At 43.4% G+C, this 20,887-nt stretch overlaps 1 protein-coding gene across 1 annotated transcript in view; it reads left to right on the forward strand.

Moving 5' to 3' along the window:
• The window catches only part of ATP2C2 (ATPase secretory pathway Ca2+ transporting 2), a 65,282-nt gene extending 46,592 nt beyond the window's left edge, over positions 1–18,690 (forward strand). Inside the window, exons 13-27 of the mRNA XM_072117033.1 lie at positions 528–625; positions 795–896; positions 1,085–1,174; positions 2,208–2,309; positions 3,924–4,080; positions 7,815–7,985; positions 8,267–8,364; positions 8,446–8,496; positions 8,611–8,777; positions 10,891–10,959; positions 11,879–11,995; positions 12,115–12,262; positions 12,650–12,745; positions 15,693–15,834; positions 18,337–18,690. Of these exons, the coding sequence (XP_071973134.1) occupies positions 528–625; positions 795–896; positions 1,085–1,174; positions 2,208–2,309; positions 3,924–4,080; positions 7,815–7,985; positions 8,267–8,364; positions 8,446–8,496; positions 8,611–8,777; positions 10,891–10,959; positions 11,879–11,995; positions 12,115–12,262; positions 12,650–12,745; positions 15,693–15,834; positions 18,337–18,455 (1,727 nt within the window). The 3' untranslated portion in view covers positions 18,456–18,690. The remainder of the gene's footprint in view (positions 1–527; positions 626–794; positions 897–1,084; positions 1,175–2,207; positions 2,310–3,923; positions 4,081–7,814; positions 7,986–8,266; positions 8,365–8,445; positions 8,497–8,610; positions 8,778–10,890; positions 10,960–11,878; positions 11,996–12,114; positions 12,263–12,649; positions 12,746–15,692; positions 15,835–18,336) is intronic.
• Positions 18,691–20,887: the final 2,197 nt, after the last annotated feature.

Here is a 20,887-nt window from a genome sequence, read left to right on the forward strand (position 1 = left end):
GATGTTTGGTTGCGAAGCAGGACATTATAGGTTAGTCTGAAGTACTACATGCATCTGCTCCATAAAGTGCTCCCTTTCTTATGTAACCTTATATCTGTAATGCCTGGCAGGGTGGCTCCGGGCCAGTATTTAGCTATTGTTTTACATGCATAGTAAAACATCTTAGCAATTGCCCTTTTAACCGTCTGTGTGGGAAGCTGCTTCTGAAAAAAACAAAACAAAAAGCCTGGTGAAGTACCCTTACATATGGATTATGTCTGGTATACCCCTATACTTACATGCATGTAAAGTGGGCCTGTCATTGGACCATAGACCAGTATTCAGTTTGTTTCCTACTCCGCTAGTGAATACCACCCACCTCCCCATGTTATACCTGTGGTGCCAGCCTCATGTATATGTGTATATCTCTACACACAGCCAGGGTCTTAATGTCAGGGGAGGGTCACAAGGCCCCCCACCTGTGACCTCACACTTTGTATCTCCATGTATCACTGCTACACATGAATCAGTATTCTTTCTGGTGACAGGTTGCTGCAACGTTATCTGCTCTGACAAAACTGGAACCCTCACTGCCAATGAGATGACGGCCACCAAATTAGTCACATCGGATGGTTTACATGCAGAGGTAGTAAGACCCTCTTTTTTGTACGATTCATTAATGTGTGACACAATATGTGAGCCCATAGGATTGCATTTGAATTAGCGGGTAACACACAGCCTTAGTCTGTAGGGGCAGCTGGTTGCAGCCACTACCACATTTTTGATGGGATCTTGTTCTTTGGATTTCCTTCCAGGTAACTGGTGTTGGCTATGATGGAAAAGGATCTGTTCACTTACTACCATCAAATGATGAAGTCCGAGAATTTACAAATGTCTCTGTAGGAAAACTGGTGGAGGTGAGAATGACAACATGCAATCGTATTTAGTCAGAACAATTCTTGAGACTTGGCAGCATCTAATACACTTGGAGCTGTGTTGCCCATAGTGTTGGCACATAGTATTATAATAGTGGGGGGGAGGTATAATAGCTGTACTTCTGTGTTGTGCTTCTGATATCTTTTAATGCATCTGCTTGTCTGGTAAGGCCGGCTGCGTTGCCAACAATGCCATCATCCGTGGGGACAAGCTTATGGGTCAACCAACTGAGGGCGCCCTTCTAGTCCTAGGAATGAAGGTAAGATGTAACACGTGTTGTTATGGGTCACTGACCCCCTAGTGCTGTGCTACTCAATGTCTTTTCCCACAGTAAATGAATTCTTGGAAATCAGGGGCTCAAATCTAAACTTTGTAAATTGCCCTTGGAAAATGTGACATGACGTGTATATTTGCCCTCAGTTGAGGAAAGGATTATGTGGATCAGTTAGTAATAGTCTTTTGACACTTTACAACACAATGCTGTTACCAGCACCTTCTTCTTCTGCAGTCCATTGAGTATTTTACACATAACTTTATTATGTGCTAGTACACACTTGGTTGGTCTACCTACATCCGTCACACACAGACGCCAGTCTTCTGATGGGCTCTGGCATGGGACTACGTCACGCAATCAGCTTATAGACTCCTCTGGCTACTGTCCTTACTCGCCACCAAACCCCCTTACAGACTCACTCACTATTCTCTCACTTAGGCTACTTAGGCTGGACATGTGCAGGTAGCCTTAAAGCTTAATTGAGCTCCCATAAAACAGAAGGCTAGTCAGTTTCTTCTTCAACAGATGAGGAAACAACAATCCTTGTAGTGACAACCAGGCTAAACCTGTTTAATTGTTTTCCGTCGCACTCCGCTGCCTGGGGCTGGTTATAAGAGTCAATGTTCAGTGTATTCTGTGCATTTTATTATTCTTGTAAACTGCATGGTTCATGAATAGAATGTGAATAGATGTCTTAAGAGTAGAAGAAGTCGGAAGGATGGAGCTCTGTGTTACAATGCGAAACAATGTGCCTTTCAGGATGTGAGGAAAGCTGAGTGACAAGTCTTGAGGGCAGTGTAATGGAGGCACCTATCACTAAGAAACTCACCTGACCAAACATAACACAAGACAACTCTGTGATGCAATTTCTATACGGTTTTGTAATTTCAGAGGGTTCTGTCATAGAATGATGTATAATTGATGCACATCATTCATCAGTATACAGCTCAAAAGGGCAAGGTATAGGCACAATATTGTTACTGCTGTGTACAGTTTACTTTCCTTTCTTGACATTCAGATGGGTCTCGGAAACGCCAGTGAGAATTATATTCGCAAGAAGGAAATTCCGTTCAGTTCAGAGCAGAGGTGGATGGCGGTAAAATGCATGGACACGCTGGAGGTAACTGCCCCTGGCACAGCTACAGTCATGGACAAAAGTTTTGAGAATGATACAAATGTTAATTTTTACAAAGTCTACTGCATCAGGTTTTATAATGGTAATTTGCATATACTCCAGAATGTTATAAAGATTGATCAGCTTCACAGCAATTAATTGCAAAGTCAATATTTGCCTAGAAAATGAACTTTTTCCCCCAAAACACATTTCAACTTCATTGCAGGCCTGCCTTGAAAGGAGCAGCTAACATTGTTTCAGTGATTGCTCCAGTAACACAGTTGTGGGTGTTGATGAGGACAGGGCTGGAGATCAATCTGTCATGATTAAGTAAGAATCACTCCACTGGACACTTTAAAAGGAGGCTGCTGCTTGGCATCTTTGTTTCTCTTCTGTTACCCATGGTTATCTCTAAAGAAACATGTGCAGTCATCATTGCACTGCACAAAACTGGCCTAACAGGGAAGAGTATCGCAGCTAGAAAGATTGCACCTCAGTCAACAATCTATCGCTCTATCAAGAAATTCAAGGAGAGAGGTTCCATTGTTGCCAAAAAGGCTTCAGGGCGCCCAAGAAGGACCAGCAAGCGCCAGGACTGTCTCTTAAAAGTGTTTCAGCTTCGGGATTGAGCTACCAGCAGTGCAGAGCTTGCTCAGGAATGGCAGCAGGCAGGTGTGAGTGTATCTGCACGCACTGTTAGGCAGTGACTCTTGGAGCAAGGCCGGGTGTCAAGAAGCCACTTCTCTCCAGAAAAAACACCAGGGACAGACTGATATTCTGCAAAAGGTACAGGGAGTGGACTGCTGAGGACTCGGGTAAAGTCATTTTCTCTGAGGAATCCCTTTTCCCATTGTTTGGAACATCTGGAAAACGGCTGGTTCGGAGAAGACAAGGTGAGCGATACCACCAGTCTTGTATCATGCCAACTGTAAAGCATCCTGCAACCATTCATGTGTGGGGTTGCTTCTCAGCCAAGGGAATCGGCTCTCTCACAGTCTTGCCTAAAACACATCCATGAATAAAGAATGGTACCAGAATTTCCTCCAAGAGCAACTTCTCCCAACCGTCCAAGAGCAGTTTGGTGATCAACAATGCCTTTTCCAGCATGATGGAGCACCTTGCCATAAAGCAAAGGTGATAACTAAATGGCTCAGGGAACAAAACATAGAGATTTTGGGTCCATGGCCTGGAAACTCCCCAGATCTTAATCCCATTGAGAACTTGTGGTCAATCATCAAGAGACGGGTGGACAAACAAAAACCAACAAATTGTAACAAAATGCAAGCATTGATTGTGCAAGAATGGACGGCTATCAGTCAGGATTTGGTCCAGAAGTTGATTGAGAGCTACCAGGGTTAATTGCAGATGTCCTGAAGAAGGGTCAACACTGCAAATATTGACTTGCTGCATTAACTCATTCTAACTGTGAGTAAAAGCTTTTGTTACTCATAATATGATTGCACTTTCTGTATGTGATAAAAGCATCTGACAAACACACATAAAAAGGGGCAGCAGGTCATGTGAAAATATAATATTTGTGTCATTCTCAAAACTTATGGGCATGACTGTATACATAGAAGCCATTTTCTACACACCTTCTTATTTTAGTTATTTTCTTAGAGCCAGGAAGAAGTTTATTTCATGAAAGGAGCATACGAGGAGGTCATCCAGTGCTGCACATCCTATAACAGCGGTGGGATTTCCATGCCCCTCACACCACAGCAGAAATCCCTGTATTTGCAGGAGGAGAAGAACATGGGAAGCCAAGGACTGCGAGGTACAAGATTCCCGTGTGTTGTGTACAGTGCAGTCATCTTTGATTCTAAAGGTTTTGATGACCACTTAGTGTTTGTTACAATTGTATTTGCTGTGAGTGGGAAACTCTGGGACACCAGATGGATATATTTAATCTCTCCTGATACAATGTAACAAACTGTTATACTTATATACGGGCAGTGCAGGGTTACGTACAAGGTGTTTAAATTTTATAAGTGTAACTCCAGACAAAATCTTTATGGTACCTGTGACAACTGTATTTTTCTGGGTTTTGGGTTGTCATAAGCACAAGGATTAATAATAAATGACATTGCAGTAAATTGGGTGTTAAGTCTGGGACTGTCTGTAGTCATTTTAAGCTGTTATAGGTGTTATAGACACATCAAAGTCTTATGCATATGATAGGATATTAATACACAGGCAGTGCCACCAAGGGTGGATTAAGACTGCCATGGGCCCTGGGCTGTAGGAATATTATAGCCCCTACAAGTGGGGGATTCACTTGTTTCATATGGTACTAGATTTAAGATTCTTGATAAATGGAGGATGCGTCCCTTCTGGCTACTTTCAATCTCAGATGCTGCCAATTAAGGCTGTCGTGTAGACGTGTGGAGTCTTATAGCCATGGATGCTTGGATGCTCCACTAGGGAGATTCTGGGAAAATATGCAAAGTTTTCCATGATGGGATAAGGACAACCACGTCTCTTTTAGTTACCTTGTAAGGCAGCTCCCTTGACATCAAGCATGACCTACAAGAGGCTGATGCGGGATTAAAACCAAACCAGTTTATCTATTCCAGAAGGAACAGACTCCCAACTGTACACAGCACTGTTTCCACCTGATTGGGTATACTCAGTACAGCTAGAGGACCCCATCACTTTATATATAGTATCCTTAAAGTATATATTTTAACATTATGGAGGTAACTCCCTGTGCACTCAGCTGCCGTCTCCCCCTCACTCTGACTCACGTTTTGCTTACTGCTTCTTCAGGAGACGGTAAGCAGTAAGCAAAACGTGCATTGGGGCGAGGGGGAGACGGAAGCTGAGTGCACAGGTAGTTACCTCCACATTGTTAAAATATACAGTTTAAGGATACTATGTATAACATGATTGGGTTCTATGTATCATAGTATATAAGGCTGGAAAAAGACGCAATGTAGAGACATAGAATTAAGCTCTAAAAGGAATATGCTGCTCAGCACCTTATTGCAACAGTTGGTTCGTCCCCTTGATATTTGTGACCATTTTTAATTCACAATGTATGTATAAGTTGGATGTTTTTAAAAATATTATGAAATAAAAATTAATTATTCTTTATTAAGAGTGGTAAAGTTACCTTTATATAGGATATGCCTAAACCTCAGCAGCCTAAGGATATGCTGTTAATTTAGGGACCCCAAAGATTGTTACAGTAAAACCTGTGTGGCTCTGAATGTAGAGATCAAGTAATTATAATCCGTGCATGAGAAGAGAGATTCACACAGACACATCCATGGTCTCTAAGATTTTCTAAGTTATTATTGAACGATTAAGTATTTATCTAGCTTAAGAGGAAGTAGACCTCTTGGATATTATTATTATCTTAATTTGGTCATATTGACGAATATGCACAGATAGAAAGATGGAATATATAACATGTCATGTGAGATTATATACACTCACCGGCCACTTTTATTAGGTACACCTGTCCAACTGCTCGTTAACACTTAATTTCTAATCAGCCAATCACATGGCGGCAACTCAGTGCATTTAGGAATGTAGACATGGTCAAGACAATCTCCTGCAGTTCAAACCGAGCATCAGTATGGGGAAGAAATGTGATTTGAGTGCCTTTGAACGTGGCATGGTTGTTGGTGCCAGAAGGGCTGGTCTGAGTATTTCAGAAACTGCTGATCTACTGGGATTTTCATGTACAACCACCTCTAGGGTTTACAGAGAATGGTCCGAAAAAGAAAAAACATCCAGTGAGCGGCGGTTCTGTGGGCGGAAATGCCTTGTTGATGCCAGAGGTCAGAGGAGAATGGGCAGACTGGTTCGAGCTGATAGAAAGGCAACAGTGTTTCAAATCGCCACCCGTTACAACCAAGGTAGGCAGAAGAGCATCTCTGAACGCACAGTACGTCGAACTTTGAGGCAGATGGGCTACAGCAGCAGAAGACCACATCGGGTGCCACTCCTTTCAGCTAAGAACAGGAAACTGAGGCTACAATTTGCACAAGCTCAAATTGGACAGTAGACGATTGGAAAAACGTTGCCTGGTCTGATGAGTCTCGATTTCTGCTGCGACATTCGGATGGTAGGGTCAGAATTTGGCGTCAACAACATGAAAGCATGGATCCATCCTGCCTTGTATCAACGGTTCAGGCTGGTGGTGGTGGTGTCATGGTGTGGGGAATATTTTCTTGGCACTCTTTGGGCCCCTTGGTACCAATTGAGCAACGTTGCAACGCCACAGCCTACTTGAGTATTGTTGCTGACCATGTCCGTCCCTTTATGACCACAATGTACCCAACATCTGATGGCTACTTTCAACAGGATAATGCGCCATGTCATAAAGCTGGAATCATCTCAGACTGGTTTATTGAAAATGACAATGAGTTCACTGTACTCAAATGGCCTCCACAGTCACCAGATCTCAATCCAATAGAGCATCTTTGGGATGTGGTGGAATGGGAGATTCGCATCATGGATGTGCAGCCGACAAATCTGCGGCAACTGTGTGATGCCATCATGTCAATATGGACCAAAATCTCTGAGGAATGCTTCCAGCTCCTTGTTGAATCTATGCCACGAAGAATTGAGGCAGTTCTGAAGGCAAAAGGGGGTCCAACCCGTTACTAGCATGGTGTACCTAATAAAGTGGCCGGTGAGTGTATATACATATACACAAACACTAGGCTTCAGTCTCTTCTTGGTGCATGATCATGGAATGTGATGTACTCCTCTTCAAGGCCGGGTTTTCTCTTGGAGGTCATACCATACTGATGCCACCCTGCTTAACTTCAGAATATGAAAGTGAGTTATGTCCATCACAACTCTTTGAATAACTTCACTAAAAAATATAGTTATATCCCTAACAGTTCCTTTTAAAAGTGTTAAGGAATTAAAACACAAAGGGGGGAATTTATCAAGCACTGGTGCGTTGTGTGCTAGTGCTTGGTGTTCCGCCTGGCCACCAGGTTACACCAGAGGTTGGATATTTATATGTCAGGCTCTGGAAGCTGTGCAGGCTATAGCTAAAGCGCCAGCCAACTTTGAAACCCTCCCTGGCCACTTGGCATGGAGGTCATGTAAGGAAGGGGGAGCCAGTATAAGCCTTGATAAACATCCCTAAAAAGTAGAGTGTTTCAGAATGTTTCATGATACAGCTGCAGATACTTCCTATATATGAATGAGGGGTCGTTCACTTTCAGCAAATATTTAATATGGTTTGTATAATGAAAAGTTATACAGTCTTCCAATATATAATGGCTCGTGAACCTGCGTGTTCATCACATCACCATGGACAGGTTTCTATCTACTGGAAGTAAGCATAAGTTTTCTATAGCATGAAAGCCATCTAGAGAACGATTAGGAATTGCTACAGAAAGTACATTGGAAAATTGTATAACTTTTCCTTATACATACAATAGAAATTATTTGCTGAAAGTGGACAACCCCTTTAAGATGACAAGATGTAAGCTGCCCTTTGTTCTCCATGATTATAATCAAGTCTTTTGCCTATTTTTCTAGTCTTAGCCTTGGCCTCTGGTGCTGAGCTGGGAAAACTCATGTTCCTTGGTTTGATTGGAATAATAGATCCGCCGCGTAGTGGGGTGAGTGAAGCTGTGCAGATCCTGCTGGATTCTGGGGTGGCCGTCAAGATGATCACTGGGGATGCACTGGAGACTGCCCAGGCCATTGGTGAGCTAAGATCCTATATATCTTCTTATTACATCAGTTCTGTAATAATCCTCTACTGTGCTATGTATTCGAATGGCAGCAAAATGAAAGAGATATCTAGTGGACATATAAGAACTGATGTAAGGTGGGATTAGTGCAATGTAAATTGTATAATGTACAGCCCCATTCTATATAGGGACTTCACACATTCCTCTCTGTAGAGTGCCCTCCTTGGTGCTTGGAGTGAAGTGCCCAGGATACAGTTGGCTTACAGTCTTTAACTCTTCACTCTTGTTCCACAGGCAGGAACATCGGTCTGTCTAATGGACACCTAAAGGCTATCTCTGGAGAAGAGCTCGACCGTCTGGATGAATCAGCACTACCGTCTGTAGTTACCAAGGTCTCCAATTTTGCATTTCTAAATCTAAATTTTAGTTTGTAGTTAGATTCCTGTTCTGATGGCTGTTTGTGAAATCCCCAGGTCTCTGTATTCTACAGAACTAGCCCCAAGCACAAGCTAAAGATCATAAAGGTAACACACCCCACAAGATGCCTCATCCAATAATTTGTAAATCATGTGAAGGGGAAAATCACTCTGAGATGTCCTCTGTAATATATCTGGTTCTCTCATTCTGCACATTTTCAGGCTCTTCAGCGCACAGGGGCCATTGTGGGCATGACCGGAGATGGTGTAAATGATGCAGTTGCTCTTAAGTCAGCCGACATTGGTGTGGCAATGGGAAAAACTGGCACAGACGTCAGTAAGGAGGCAGCAGATATGATCCTGGTGGATGATGACTTTTCTACTATCATGTAAGTTGTACAGATATTCAGATATCACCACACATAAACCATACAAGATTCATTCTTCATTATTTGTACACACAACCCAAAGTAATACCTACAATCACTGCAAAATCTTCCAAATAATGGAGAACTACAAATATCTTGTTGATATTTATATGAAAATAAATTGCTAATCACCAAAGAATGAGTAGTACTGTGGATCTGTAAAAAAAAGGATTTAGTATTTTGCTGTATCAGTATTAGATTGGTTTGGGTACAGCTTCCTGGCACCCCAAAAATCAGCTCTTTGAAGATGTCGCTTCCTCTTCACAGATGCCTCCAAATGTGATATTTATCCCCTAGCCCAGGGATAGGTGTTGAATAAATATATCCCAGAATAATAAAATCAGACAGACTTTCTTGTAGACAAAGTCCAGTGGCACAGCCTTGTATCGTCTGTTCTTTGAAAGTGCATTTGTATTAAAAAGTGTTTTAGCTTCCTCCACATGACTCTCCCTTTAATATACTTTTCATGTTTCATGGAGAAATGTCATTGGGATGATGGGGGTAGTCATCACGTAGAGTCATTCCTTTGAAGTGTTTGCTCAGAGTTAGCAGCTGACACATGTAACATTTCCGTACCATTAAGCAGCTTTAAGATGCAGCAGCGGATGTGTATAGACGGCTAATTGAGTGCAGCGCCGACTGCATACAACACTAGTGGTTTCCGCTTATCCTGCGCTGTCATTAGTTAGGAGGATTTTATATTTGCAGAGTAGACAGGATCCTGTTGTGTCAGTGTTATCATTCAGCCTCTTAGATCTAGAAATTTAGGTTTCCTGCACATGACATGTGCATTTTAACGGGCCGCAAAGAGCCGTCCAATGACAATAAAAAATGACTACATGGGCCACAGGACCTATGTTTTGCCATCCGACCAGAGCTCATGGAACTGAATTTGGACATGTGCTAGCTGTAAAAGATATGGCTAGCATGCATCCTAAAAATCGTAGGCTGCATTTAGGCTTATATTGAATTTTCTTTCCAGGGCCTCCCCCTTAGTGTAATTGGTGGCCATGTTATCACTGATGGTGCACCTAAAGATTAATGTATATATTTTGTACCTTCAAGTCTTTCACATCAACTTATATAGGCAAAGCAGTTAATTTGAATTAGCAGAGTTGTAGTGAAAAGCAAGCAGGAGGAGCAGAGCTGTAATGTAACACATGAGTGAGGAGCAGAGCTGTAATGTAACGCATGAGGGAGGAGCAGAGCTGTAGCGTAAAGCATGAGGGAGGAGTATAGCTGTAGTGTAAAGTATTAGTGAGGAGCAGAGCTGTAATGTAAAGCATGCAGGAGGAGCAGAGCTGTAGTGCAAAGCATGCAGAAGGAGCAGAGCTATAGTGTAAAGCATGAGGGAGGATCAAAGCTGTAGTGTTAAGCATGAGGGAGGATCAAAGCTGTAGTGTTAAGCATGAGGGAGAATCAGAGCTGTAGTGAAAAGCATGCAGGAGGAGCAGAGCTGTAGTGCAAAGCATGCAGAAGGAGCAGAGCTGTAGTGTAAAGCATGAGGGAGGAGCAGAGCTGTAGTGCAAAGCATGAGGGAGGAGCAAAGCTGTAGTGTAAAGCATGCAGGAGGAGCAGAGCTGTAGTGCAAAGCAGGAGTGAGGAGCAGAGCTGTAGTGCAAAGCAGGAGTGAGGAGCAGAGCTGTAGTGCAAAGCATGAGGACAGAGCAGAGCTGTAGTGCAAAGCATGAGGACAGAGCAGAGCTGTAGTGTAAAGCACGCACCCATCGCCTCTTGTTCACACTGAGCAGTGATTGTGGAGTTGTGGTTACTTTTATGCTTCATCCTCTGGAGCCAGCACATTCCAGCTCCGTGGAGAGCACTTTCAGGCCTTGGCCCGCTGCCCATGAGCTGGAGATCCATTTATGTGAGCAATCATCTCCTGGCAGCTTCTAGCATAGTCCAACAAGTAGATTTCAGCAGGTCCTGCAGGAAATTATTGTCTTATTTATAAGAAGTCATTCTGTACTTTCCTTATAGATAATGTGTCTCCTCTTCACATTTTCTGCTTGTATAATTACAATTGTGTTCATTATTATGGACTTATTTGCAATGATGGTGTCATGTTTTCCAGGAACGCCATCGAGGAGGGGAAAGGAATATTCTACAATATCAAGAATTTTGTCCGCTTCCAGCTCAGCACGTAAGTGAGGACTAGGATACAAGAAATCACAAGTGAGCTGGATAGTAAGAACCCAGAGAGATATGAGCTACCGAATGGTAGAGCTGCGGCCATGAAAATGAATGGTTTACATTGATTAGAAGGCGTAGTATTTGTTTTCTCTTGTGAGCCCATAGACTTCTATTGTTGTCAATAGAAAAAAATATAGGAAAGGCTCTAAAATCTTTTCCTCTGACCACAAATCATTGGAAAAACAAGTGTGTGAATAAACCTTGACTAAAACAGTCAGTATGCTATACTTGGAAAATCACAGATGGCATACTGATGTGTGAATAAGCCCTAAGGTGGCATTCACACAGGTTTAACACATTGTTAACGTAACTCAAACTTGTCAACGTGGCCTAATTCTAACTCAGCACAAGGAGACCATAGGGATTGTCCTCATTGTGGCCTGTGATCCCAGTTTGATGCATATTTTATAGATGGGGCGTCTTGGTAAACCTTTTAGAGACCAAGTGCCCAAACTACAACCGAAACCTACTTATTTATAACAAAGTGCAAACATGGCAATTTAGTCAGTAACTTATTGCTCCCTGCCCTGTTGCTGTAGCTTCCAATTGTATCAGTGTCCTGAGGACCCCAATATAGTAGATAAGAGGAGGACAAATTCAAGGTCCGCTGAACCGGAAGAATTTTTGTGCCTGGAGAAGGAGCTACAAAGATAATTCAGATCTGTCCACACCTTCCCACTCCTGCTATAGTCCCTGGCAACGCTGTTGCTTTAAGATCCTGGGCTGCCCAGGAGTGAATGTAGATACCTTGAATCCTCTTTGGTGATGGCCTGGGTGCCACCTCCGGCACTCGTGCCATAGGTTCGCCACCACTGTTGTAGTGTGTCTAGAGGCGCATGTACACCTAACTGCTGTCTGGTCTTTTCCAGGAGTATTTCTGCACTAAGTCTCATCACATTATCCACAATCATGAATCTTCCTAACCCTTTGAATGCCATGCAGATTTTGTGGATCAACATCATCATGGATGGACCGCCGGCTCAGAGGTAACACCAGATACATGTGAACAGACATTGTTGCCACCATGGTCTCTTTTAAACTGCAGCTGTCAATTATGGGTCAATATAACTCCACCTCTATATAATGGATTATCAATTTTTTCTAGTTTGGGAGTGGAGCCTGTGGATAAAGATGCCATTAAGCAGCCACCCAGGAATGCCAAGGAAGCGATCCTCAGCAAAGCCTTACTCCTGAAGATCCTGCTCTCTGCTGCCATCATCATCAGTGGGACACTCTTCGTCTTCTGGAAAGAGGTTGGAACACTGTAATTGTCAGACAATTAGCTGTAAGTGGAAAGCGGAGAAGCAATTAGCGACTAATTTTCTAAACAAAGGGAAGACAGTGGCCCGATTCAGATCATTCCTTCATTAACTAAAGCCATTTCCAGCTCGGGTACAGTGTTTATGGGGTAACAGCCCCACTCATTAACTCCATATACACTGAGGCCACATTCACGTGAGCTGTTGGAAACGCACTGCTAACGCATCCCAAAAGGCAAATGCGTCATGCGTTTCAGAATACAGTGAAAACACATCATGTAAACGTGGCCTTGTATTACAAACTAAACCGCTCCTTTTAGCTAAACCCATGTATGTTGGTCACACAACCTTGTATGAGATGAATTTTTATTATTTGTACAGATTCCTGATGGAAAAGTGACACCAAGAACCACAACGATGACCTTCACCTGCTTTGTGTTTTTCGACATGTTTAATGCTTTGGCCTGTCGGTCACTGGTGAGTGCAGCTCCTACTGTGTCTCTCACAATGTAAGACAGGGTCTTATTTTTTGCTCTGAAAAATGGCTTAGCTCTTATTTTTAGGGTATTATTATTATTGTCTTATTTTATTTTCCATGAACAAAAAACACACAAATCAGTAACAACAACATTTATTCAAATATAATCTCTCCCAGCCCTGAATTCCATTGTTTATTTCATGCGACTACCATATATACTCGAGTATAAGCCGAAACCCCTAATTTTACCACTAAAAACTGGGAAAACCTATCGACTCGAGTATAAACCGAGGGTGTAGTATACAGCTAGCCAGCCCCCACGTAGTATACACCCAGCCCCCTGCCAAGTGCATAAAAAATAAAAAAAACTTAATACTCAACCTCCGGTGTCCGGATCGTTGGCGTGGCTCCCGATCTTCGCCGCAGGTCTCGGCGGCTCCTCTTCTCTCTTCTGTAGCCGGCAGATTGCGTCCATGCGATCTGCCAGCGGGCGCGCACTATGATGCAGCGGTGTCGCTGCTGATGACGTGATCTGCCGGCTACAGAAGAAAGAAGAGGAGCCGCCGGGGCCCGCGCCAAAGATCGTGAGCCTTGCGTTGAAGATCGGGACCCGCGCCAACGATCCGGACACTGGAGGGTGAGTATTAAGTTTTTTATTTTTTACTTGACTCGTGTATAAGCCGAGGTGAGTTTTTTCAGCACATTTTTTGTGCTGAAAAACTCGGCTTATACACGAGTATATATGGGATGTTGTCTTTGAAATCAGTGGCCCTAACTTCTCACGTCTAGCAATTGCACTTTAATTATATGTGCACCTCCTTCTCATGCTGCCTTCAGCTGACAGGATGGTGGATGCACATTTAAAGGAACACTCTAGTTATTTCATGTAAATGCATGGTGCAAGGCCTGATTGGAGGACTATGATTAATCTTGCTAGAATTTAGAGTGATGCCCTGCACAGGATATAATTCAATGACTGGAGTATTCCTTTATAACAGCTTCTGCACCGTGACACATAGTACAAAAATTACTGGTGTAACTTTAAAGAGGATAATTTTCCCTTTAATTTGCCTGCATTCACACATTGCATTTTCATGGTCGAAAACATGTAACAGATGCTGATCTTTCCATCATACCTTCCATTATATCTCTGAGTAGTTTCCACTTGTTTTGGCTTAAAATACTGACACAATGGGGGTCATTTACTAAGGGCCCGATTCGCGGTTTCCCGGCGTGTTACCCGAATATTTCCGATTTGCGCCGATTGTACCTGAATTGCCCCGGGATTTTGGCGCACGCGATCGGATTGTGGCGCATCGGCGCCGACATGCGTGTGATGGAAATCGGGGGCGTGACCGAACGAAAACCCAACGTATTCGGAAAAACCGCCGCATTTAAAAACGGAAAATGTGTCGCTCGGGACGCGCTTACCTTCACTCAGCCGGCCTCGGTGAATTCCGGCGCGTTCAGATGCTTTTCAGCGCAGCAGCGCCACCTGGTGGACGGCGGAGGAACTTCCTTATTAAATCCCGGCCGGACCCGAATCCAGTGCAGAGAACGCGCCGCTGGATCGCGAATGGACCGGGTAAGTAAAATCTTGATCAAATTCTGGCCGTGTGCAGATTCCCCAACTTGATCATTATTTTCCGCACTGAACGTTGCTTTTTCCAAATCACAATTTTGATGCTACTGTACGTTTGCAGATAGCCTTGGACTATGATGAAACGTCAATTTTTTTTTCACGGATGAGGCTGGGGAACCAGGTGTCGCATTTTCAAAGCAATGTTAAACCTTCACTTTTTTTGGCGGACGCGTAGACAAAATGCAAGCGAAGCGGACACAAAGCACAATGGATGCGCAACGGAAACACAGCACCAACGCCAATGTGAAACCCACAACCCACAGCAATTTTCAGTCCCAACATAGTGGGTGGGACTTACCGTATATACTTGTGTATAAGCCGAGTTTTTCAGAACAAAAAATGTGCTGAAAATCCTCAACTCGGCTTATACACGAGTCAATAGCGAGCCCAGCCCTTAAAAAAAAAAATTAAATACTCCCCCTCCAGTGGCCCCGATGTTTGCGCTGCTCCCCCGATGTCCCCGCATCCTCTTCTGTCTTCTATCTTCTTCTGTCCTCTATCTTCTTCTTCTGGGATGGCTGTATACATAAGGGGGAAGGCTGGGCTGGCCGTATACATAAGGGGGCAGGCTGGGCTGGCTGTATACATAAGGGGGCAGGCTGGGCTGGCTGTATACATAAGGGGGCAGGCTGGGCTGGCTGTATACATAAGGGGGCAGGCTTGCAATATTATGGGGGGGGTGTCTGTGATTAATGCATTTCCCACCCTCAGCTTATACTCGAGTCAATAGGTTTTCCCAGTTTTTGTTGGTAAAATTGGGGGTCTCGACTTATACTCGAGTATATACGGTTTACATATTCTATCTAGATGCTGGGAAAAACCCACAGTGGAAGCCTATTTCCACTTGGACATTCATTCCAAAGCAATTACACAATTTGATCCCTGGCCAATTTAGTGAAAGTATTTCACTACTCTGCATTTTTTCCCCATCTTTATTGTCCCTGGCACGGTGAAATATTCCTGGCACAACAGCATGAGCATATTGTGGATTAAACAGTCTGCAGCAAGCTCATTTACCAGTATAGGTTGATGGTGTTTTCCAAGCTTTATGCACAGGTTGCAGTGACTTAACTTATCCTTAAAGGGGGTTCGGGCCTTGCTCAATCCATGAGAGCTGTGGCTGCAGCTCTGCCATCTGGCCAATACTCTTTTGATGGAGCGGTTTCTGTAGTAGATTGGTGCACTGGCACCATTGTACTCAGTTGATGCATCTCTGCCAATGAACTTCTTATGATCTATCCTATGGATTTGTCATTAGTAGTTATATAGACCAAAGAGCCGCTATTTTTTTTTGTCTTTTCCAGAATAAAACCATCTTTGAGATTGGCATCTTTAAGAACCGGATGTTCTGGCTCTCTGTAATTGGCTCCATCCTGGGTCAGATGGCCGTCATCTACATCCCTCCCCTCCAGAAAGTGTTCCTGACACAAAACCTGCATGCATTGGGTAAGTATGGGATGAGAGGGATGATGACAGATAGGATCTGTGGTTATTGGGGTGGGAGTATATTATCATGTGGTGAGGTTATATGGTGGATCATAGCGTTTCTTGCACGCCCCCTGTTCATGTGGATTTTAGTGTAGCAATAAGAGACCTGGGAAAGCTGGGTGACGCTTCCTGCACTTTGATATAGCTATCCTATTTAGCACTAGCGGTGTCCCTGGAAAGCTGAGTGACTAGGACTCACACTCCTTACACTTCCCGTTCGGATTGTCATATGTTTAATCTAAAATTTGAATGGCAGATGTAGTTATATGGCCATACTGGAACCACAAGTTACTGATCAGAATGTGATAATTCCTATTTGGTTGTACTATTCTATTGGACATCCCCAGCTTACATAGATCTAACTACATGTGCAAAAACTTTTTTTGGTCGGAAGGCTACATTGTCATTGTGTTGTACAAGGGGTTGTAATTGTATCCACCACAAGAAAACCCAATTCAACAATACAGCACAAAATTCCATCCCAGACTTGACAACACTATGCGGGCACACTGCAGACTAAATGTTAGGCAATAATGGACACCACAAAACAATAATTGAAACAGGCCTCAGCTTTTCATGCAAGCCTCCACACCATACAATAAATACAGACCCCAGACCAGAAGATAATGCCGACCTCAAACTGGACAATAAATAATATAGACCCCAGATCAGACAATAATTTATTATTGTCTGGTTTAGGGTCTGTATTATAAGCCAATTAGACCAGGCAAAAATCATTAATTGTTGTCTGCTGAAAATAGAACAAAGATGGGGAGCAAGGGATCCCAGTTGTTAGGAGGTCCACAGAAGATGTAAAGCTCTGTGTCAGAAAATGGTCATGATGTAGAAATTGATTAATCCAGCACTCGTCAGAAAAAGCAAAAATTCAATCTTTATTTTCCATGTATTATAAACGCATAAAGCCTATCTTGGACAACACTTTGTCATATGTGTTTCAGGCCTGAATGTGTAGATATTAGCTTTACATATGTATTTTATTTGTATAGAATTCATAAAGAATAAAGAGGGACTTAATGCTTTTCCTGGCAAATGTTCATCATTTTCTACAATAATTAATAATAGAGACAATAGCCTATAATGCTAACCCCAGACGAGGCAACAACTTGTAAACAGATTCTAGTCCGGACAACAACTTCTAATACAGACCCCCAAAGCGGACATCTCTCCACTGGGCACCCTGATACACTGTCCTCTGCACCAGGGGCAACTCTGTGCTGTGCTGGGATCTTGGCACCATCAGCAGGAATTGGCTCCCATATATAACAGGTTTCAGGACCCAGTGCGGCACCAACAGCAGAAGAGGACAGTGGAGTACTTGCACCACTATCCAGGGCCGCACTTCCATCCATGCTATAGAAGAGTCTAACGCTGCATGTGCCTTGTGAACAGATTTTCAGCAAGACAAGCTCTTACCCAGCTTTCTTTTAGAGACCTGTGAAAACCAACATTGCTACAATTACAGTGGTGGTGAATCATTGACCACAATACAGCACAAAATATCACCCCAGAAATGATAAATACCACAGTACAGCAATAAATACCACCCCAGTGCAGCATTCAGTGCAGACATTCAGTGGAGACCCCAGAGCAGATATTAATACTGGTTACCCTAGAGTAGTCAATGAAAATAATAGACATACCCCAGGATAGACAATAATAATACTGGAGTCCCGCCCTCTCCCCAGAGCAGACTAATAATACTTGAAACCCTACCAAACAAATAAATAAATCCTCTTTCCTGGCATCTCTCCTGTTCCCTGCCCCACATTGCAACTTCTTTTCTTCCCCACATACTGCTCTGCTCTGTGTGCGCATTGTATGTTGTATGCACCAGTATCAGGAACCAGACCCAGAGCAGAACTGTGCCAGGAGCAGGAGAGGACCCAGGAGCAGTGCAGTACAGCCCACCACTCCTGGGGCCTCTCTGGGTCGTAACATCGGCATCAGGACACAGAGCAGAGGGGCCAGTGAGGACTTCTGAGCTGCACTCACCTCTACTTGGCCTCCTGCAACAATGTTCGCTCCCATGTTATGGATGTGCTCTTTTGACCAAGACAGTCAGCAGGGTTCAGGCTGCAACTTGAGGCTTGATAAGCCGCATGTGGCTTGTCTGCCGTGGATTGTGCACCCCTTTCCAGGATTTTAGTTGAGATGAATGTGGCTGCACTTTCCATGTACATGCTCAGGAGTGAAGCTGCTCTGCTACAGATCAGAGGATTAAGGCACTGGGAAGGAATCCCTGTATCTATCTCAGCCCTGCTAGAGTGACCAGGAAAACAAGACTGTGGAGTTAAAATTGGTGACCATTTGGTGGAGTTGGAGTCAGAAGTTTGCCTAACTGACTCAACAGTCCTGGCAGTAAAGATGTTAACGACCTACACTTCCAAGAGGAGGGAATTAATTTTTGTTCTAGACTTAAACCTGCCCTCTCTCCCACAGATCTGCTCTTCCTTACTGGTTTGGCGTCCTCTGTCTTTGTGGTGTCGGAGCTGATCAAATTCTGTGAGCAGTGTTGTTGTCGGAAAAAGACAGTGAAAGTCCTGGAAGAGGAAATCTGAAGATGACCATGTTACTGTTGTTGCCCTACTGTTGTTCACAGACACCGTCCCCACAATCTGCACCACGCCGTCCTCTATATTACGTATTTATGTAAAGTCAACACTGCTGTGTGCTGTGCGGGAGAAAACATTTAACAGGCATGAAGACTAGAACAAGAAGTCCGCAATCTCCAGACAGAAAGAAAAGATCATCATCATCTTTTTTTTTTTTTTTTTAATTAATTTACAATTAAAGACTAATCATTTATTTTTTAAAAAATAGAGAATGAGTCACAAATTAATACAACCCTGCACCTGAGCACAACATTGCACCAGTATGCTGGCAGAAACATAAGCACCATTAGGGGGAAAACACATTCTGCAGATCTGTTGCTTCACCTGATTTTGCTGCATGGATTTCTGTAATGTACAATTTGGCCTCTTGTACACAAATGTGTGGTCGCCCAGGCTGTAATTTGGGCGAGCGCACTGCCGGGTGGAGGAGTTAGCACGCCTCACCCCTCTCATCTCCCATATTTTGCACAGCGGCCGCCCAGCTCGGTCACAGTGCGTTGAGACTGGCTGCTCACTGCTCCCTGACTGGGTGCCATAGACATCTTTTGGGGCCCCATACGGTCATATGCATGCCATAGTACACATGGACATTATTAAAGGAAATCTACCACCGGTATATGAGGGTTTTTTTTAGCTGAAGGCACTGGTGGCCTCTGTGCCCTGGAACATATCATGGTTAGGCACAAAAAAATTGTTGCTTTTGTCAAAAAAATCTACTGTAGACGAAATTCAAATGCAGCTCAGGCACTACCTCCATATCATAGCTTACAATCAGCAGTCTGACGAATTATGCACACCTCATCTTTCCCAGGCGTCCTCGAGTCAGCGACGTCACCCGGCTTTCGGCACGTCGCACACATTAAATACTACACTTGTGCGGGCGGCTGTTGCCGGCCATACGAATGTAGTATATAACGGGTGACGTCATCAGCTCTCGGAGGCAGGGGGACGAGGCCAGCAAAAGAGGAGGTGTGCATAATAATAATAATTCGGTGGAACGAATTATAATTAGTTCCGCCAGACGACAAAAGCAACAACAAAAGTACTGATTTTTGTGCCTAACCCCATGTTATGTTCCAGGATAGGCAGCACAGAGCCCACCAGTAAGTGCCTTTAGCAAAAAAAAAAAAACACTCATATATATATATATATATATATATATATATATATATATGACAAATGTGGCCAATCCACATACAGATCTAAACATATGTGGAAAATATCAGAAAGCAGTTTCTTTTTTTCTGGTATGCAAATGCATGTTGCAATCAAAGCCAACAATTAAAGGGGTTATCCCAAGTTTGCAAATGATCCCCTATCCACAGGACAGCACTCCTGGGACCCTACCAATGCCGTTATCACAAATGGGTGGAGAGTCAGACGACCCGTTGTCCTACAGCGTCATTCAATAGAATAGAAGTGTCTGAAATTGCTAAGCAAATCACTTAGCTATCTCTGGCCCTCAAATAGACAGTGAATTGGAGTGTAGGAGATACCAGAGCACTGTGCTGGGCAAGGTCAGACATTGCCATACTAGTAAATATAGTAACAGGATGCGTGTTCATTCTGCACCTCCATCAGTTTATAAGAACAGGACCCCTATCCTACAGATCACTGGGGCCTATTCTCGTGATTGTAGGGGGTCCCAACAAATAGGCTAGTTATTTCCTTTTCTGTGCATAGTTGGTACAACCCCTTTAAGAGGTCTATTGGCTAACTCCTCTATAAAATACATATGTACTAGTGAACTGGGAGAAGGGACACTAAGGAAAACCCATGCCTTTGGCTGGTTTGAATCCACTATTAACATTTTCTCAGCTGCTTATACTTCCACAAATGAAGAAAAACAGATTCAAACCAAACACTTGGAAAACATGCAAAAAAAAAAAAAAAAGCACCAAGAACGCACTGGGGGACAGCACCCTTATTGCAGTTTATTCACCCTGCAGATGAAACTATTGGTTCATCGAGAACCACTGCTTGAACCTTCTCTACCCTAACCACCTGCAGCTGAGAGGCCTCCAGACATGGATGGTCAGGCCTGTCAGATAATACACATCTAATGTGGAAGACAGGCATTAAAGTTCCAGGAGGGTGAAACACTGTAGTATTAACTACATAGAAGGGGAAGGAGTCGTTCTGTAACTTAAGAGGGTGCGTTCACATTTGGCTTTAACACATGCCTTTTGACACGTTTGAAACAGCTGAGAAGGGGAAACTTGACAGATCAACATTGTGTTTACACATTAACATTAACAACTGCATATGTTAATGAAGGTGTTAACACACATTTTGTAAATGCAATGTTGACAGCAATGTAAACAGGCAAATCTCCTCTTCTTGGCTGTTGTGATGCATCTGAAAAAGGAGGAGTCAGA

Source organism: Engystomops pustulosus, chromosome 7 (genome assembly GCF_040894005.1).
Source record: "Engystomops pustulosus chromosome 7, aEngPut4.maternal, whole genome shotgun sequence".
Taxonomy (NCBI): Eukaryota; Metazoa; Chordata; class Amphibia; order Anura; family Leptodactylidae; genus Engystomops; species Engystomops pustulosus.